The 4,305-nt window shown below is 58.3% G+C and overlaps 1 protein-coding gene across 1 annotated transcript in view; it reads left to right on the top strand.

Moving 5' to 3' along the window:
• The window catches only part of Srrm4 (serine/arginine repetitive matrix 4), a 99,726-nt gene extending 95,777 nt beyond the window's left edge, over window positions 1-3,949 (top strand). Inside the window, exons 11-13 of the mRNA XM_042669654.1 lie at window positions 739-855; window positions 1,565-1,705; window positions 3,682-3,949. Coding sequence (XP_042525588.1) covers window positions 739-855; window positions 1,565-1,705; window positions 3,682-3,949 — 526 coding nt within the window. The remainder of the gene's footprint in view (window positions 1-738; window positions 856-1,564; window positions 1,706-3,681) is intronic.
• Window positions 3,950-4,305: the final 356 nt, after the last annotated feature.

The following is a 4,305-nucleotide window of genomic DNA, read 5'->3' as shown; positions in this document are numbered from 1 at the left end:
CACACCACACACACACACACAACACCGCCCTGAAGTGTGTGGATGGTGGATCTGGTCAAAACCATTCGCCTGGGGAGGGAAACAGCAGGACAGCAAGAAATCTCACTTGCTACTCAGAGTGACACACAACTTAAAACTTAGAAGGCTGTTTATTTCTGGAATGTTCCGCTTTGTGTATCCATTCTCTGTGTCTCTATTCCCCGTCTACTGGAGGGAACTGATAATAGTACCTAGCCCTTAGGTGGTGCATGCATTGAGGATGAGATGGAATGCCACAGGAAGCATTAGTCCAATGTCTGGTACTTAATAAACTAGCCACAGTTAACATTCACCACATGCTGGCTAATTAGCCCTTAGCAAATATGTCAACATGCTAAGTGATTTACCCTCATTTGCTTATTTGATTTACACAACCTTAGAGGGCAAGTACTAATATTACCCTCATGTTACAGATGAAAAAAATATAAAAATGAATGAATGAATGAATAAAAGAAGCCCAGAGACGTTAAGCTGCATATCCAAGATCACACAATAATAAACAGCCGGGACAGCAAGTGAATGAGTGAATCATAACTCCTTTCTGTTTGTGACCACGCAGGGGGACGGGGACACCGACCCCAGGGTCTGATTCCTGAGCGGGTCTCCACCTGGGCACCAGGTGAACAGACCCCTAGATGTGAGGTGCAACCCTAGAGCACATGCTCAGCAGGTTCTTCAGGCTCTGCTCCCTCTTCCCAGGTCTTACTCCCGCTCTCCCAGCTATTCTTCCAAATCCGGCAAGAGGAGCCCGCCCAGCAGAAGTTCCCGGTCCCGGTCCCGACGTAGCCCCAGCTACTCCCGCTACAGCCCGGGCAGGTAAGGGCGGGGATGCCCCGCCCCAGCAGGTATGGGCCTGCCCCTGGCTGGCCCCGCCCCTGGGAAGGCCCCGCCCACTAGGAACGGCCCCGCCCCCAGGACCGCTCCAAAGCCGGTAGGCCCCGCCCCCTGATTGGCCCCCGCCCCAGCAGGAACAGCTCCGCCCCCAGGGCTGTCCTATGTGAGCAGGTAGGCCCCGCCCCCTGGATGGCTACGCCTCGATGGCCCTTCCCCCCCCTTTCCGCTCAGTTCCCCCTCTCAGAGCCCCAGTCTCCCATACCCTGGGCACTGTACCATCCTTCCAGCGCTGCAGATGGGGATGAGGAGCCTTTTCTCCCCCACCCTGCTCCATCAAAAACGGCAATAACGCCCAACTATTACCCTGGCGTCCTAGTGTCCACACCCCAGACCACACCCCAGAACTTCAAACCCCAGAACTCAAACCCCAGGCTCCAACCACCCCAGCCCCGTCCTTACCCACACCAGGACCCTGGTGACATTCGCCTCCCTCGCCCCTGCGGCCCCCCGCAAGGCCGCCCCCGTCCGTCCTCACACCACAGGGCCCAGCTGGAGCGCCCGCGGGTGCCCTCCCCGGCCCCGGGGGGCAGAGGGGCCCGGTGGGGGAGGAGACGTGGACGCCCCACTCCCCCGCGTGCTCACCCCCAGCGCAGCCCGGCTCCCCAGTAACCCCGCCCTCGCACCCCTTCAGGGAGCGGGACCCCAAATACGGCGAGAAGGACTCGCAGCCCCGGGAGCGCGAGCGCGCGTGTCGGCGGCGCCGGTCCTACTCGCCCATGAGGAAGCGCCGGAGAGACTCCCCGAGCCACCTGGAGGCTCGGAGGATTACAAGGTGAGGCCAGGGGCCAGGGACCCACCTTCCCTCCCCCCAGTCCCAGCTGGGCCCTGGAGACTGGGGCAGCGCAGGGACAGCCCTCCCGAACTCTGAGACTAAGTGGGGCGGGGCCTGGCAGCGTGTGGGCGGGGCCTGTGCGTGCATGGGCGGAGCCTAGGAACGTGAGGGGGGGCCTGGGAGCGTGTGGGTGGGGCCTAGGAGCATGAGGGTAACGTGTGGGCGGGGCCTGGCAGTGTGCGGGCGGGGCCTAGGGGCGTGAGAGGGGCCTGGGAGCGTATGGGCGAGGCCTATGCATGAATGGGCGGGGCCTAGGAACGTGGGGGGGGCCTGGGAGCGTGTGGGTGGGGCCTAGGAGCATGAGGGGAGCGTGTGGGCGGGGCCTATGCATGCACGGGCGGGGCCTAGGAACGTGAGAGGGGCCTAGAGTGTGTGGGCGGGGCCTATGCATGCATGGGCGGGGCCTAGGAACGTGAGAGGGGGCCTGGGAGCGTGTGGGTGGGGCCTAGGTGTGGGTGGGGGAGCTGGGGTGTGTGAGTGGGGCGTAGAAGCATATGGATGCCTAAATTCCTGAGCTCAGGTGTGGGTGGAGCCTAGAAGTGCACGGGCGGGGTCTGGAGTCTGTGGGTGGGGCCTAGGAGCCCGTGGGCGGGGCCAGTGTAGGGATGGGGGTGGAGTTGGAGGCTGGGGGGCCCAGCTGGGGCCCAGGAGGCAGGCTGCAGAGAGGAGACAGGCCAAGGGCCACTGGGCCGGGGCGTCGGCCTGATGGTTGTCACCTTCAGCCTAGTCCTGCATGCTCAGATGACAGGTTTTCATCCATCTACATGTGATGGATCGAAGAGCAGAGAAGGGAAAGCAGGATTGCTTGCTTAGGTGCGGCAGGGACTTAGAGGAAGACGGTGGGGAGAGGGGAGAGAAAACGATTTGGCGTGGCATCCTGGCTGTGGGGGCTTCCGGAGCCGGCTTTCTCACGCATGAAATACTGGAAGGAAAAGTAAAATCCCAGGAGTAATCGTCAAGGTGAACTGGAAAGGGGCAGAGAGATGTAAATGCGCTTCTTTTTAATTGCTTGTCCTCACTTTTTGCTATATAACTTTTTATTATCTGTAAGTAGCACGGAAGGGTTTCCGTTCAACCTGTCAGTTTATGGGTACTGTTCAATACATCTCCATCAATACCAACCTTGTCATCATTCTTCCCTATCTCTGCCAACCTCAAGCTACCTGGTTTCATTTTTACATGCGTACACTATTACAATTGTATTCACTCACCCTTCCTCTCTCCCTTCCTCTAAATGTAAATGCGAACTGCGCTAAGGTTAAGACCTCAGAAAAGCTGTAGCAGAGAGGGCTGATGGTTTGAACAAAAACCATTTCTCAGGCTTTGAGAGCTGGGAGAAAGGCTTCATGCTTTCCCCCCCCAAATTAGGCTGTCATGCATCAGCCCCTTAACCCAGGGACCTCTAGGGTACCGTATACCATCCTTGGAGATGGAGTCACACACACCCCCACCCAAATATTCTTCAAATGGTTATGCTCTTTACAAAGGCCCCCTGCATTTATTTGAAAAGAAACTTGATGCTCTGTCCAAAAATAAATAAATAACCAGCCCCTCTGCCTAGAAATAGAAACTAGAAGATACTGGAAATAGAAGGCTCTAGTAAAAGTAAAAATAGCAACCCCCAAACCCGCAATTAAAAGTTTAGATGGAGATTGTATTGCCAGCTGGAGGCTCTCTGAGCCCTGAGGGCTTCCTTTGTCAAAGAGAAAAACACAGAGGGAGGGAGGGAGGGAGGAAGGGAGGACAGGTCAGTACTCAGCTGAGACTTTGTACTGGACTTGTCATTGTGTTGTTGTTTGCTTTGGGCTCGTTTTAACCCTTAAGGGGCCAGGGCAGGCCAGGCAGAGGCTTCTCTGGGTTGAGGCTGGGAGGAGAGCAGCCCTGACCACAGCATCCTTCCTGTGTGGTCTCTGCAGTGCCCGGAAGCGCCCCATCCCTTACTACCGGCCCAGCCCCTCGTCGTCCAGCAGCCTCAGCAGCGCCTCCTCCTGGTACAGCAGCGGGAGCAGCCGCTCTGCCAGCCCCAGCTACTCCCGCAGCCGGAGTCCCAGCCGCAGCCGCAGCCGGACCAGGAGCAGCTCCAGCTCCCGCAGCGCCAGCCTGGGCTCCCGGAGCCGCAGCCACAGCCGCAGCCGCAGCCGCAGTTACAGCTCAGCGGACAGCTATTCTAGCACAAGGCGCTAAAAGCAAGGGCCTTGCCTTGAACCAGCTGCCGGTGGGGACCCTTTATGCCCTGCCAGCCTTCCCTACTACCTGCCTGCCCGGCCTTCTCCCTAGTGACAGGACTCAGTCCTGCCTGCTTTTTCTGGGGAGGAGGAAACAGGAGTTCTGGGGTGGGGGGGGAGGACAGAGGGATGGGAGGTCACCCCGTAAGTCAAGATGTCAAGCTGCTTGGAGCCTTTATTTACGAGCACCATCTTGGGGCTCATGTCAGGCCTGGGCAGATAGAGACGTTCTCTCTTGGCACACATGTGTGCATACACACACACACACACACACACACACACACACCCCTCATGGTTTCATGGGGAGCAATGGTT

The sequence above is a fragment of the Dipodomys spectabilis genome, unplaced genomic scaffold (genome assembly GCF_019054845.1).
Source record: "Dipodomys spectabilis isolate Male_0828 unplaced genomic scaffold, ASM1905484v1 ptg000499l, whole genome shotgun sequence".
In the NCBI taxonomy this organism is placed as follows: Eukaryota; Metazoa; Chordata; class Mammalia; order Rodentia; family Heteromyidae; genus Dipodomys; species Dipodomys spectabilis.
The sequence above is the reverse complement of the archived record's forward strand: the minus strand, read 5'-3'. Positions and strand labels throughout refer to the sequence as shown.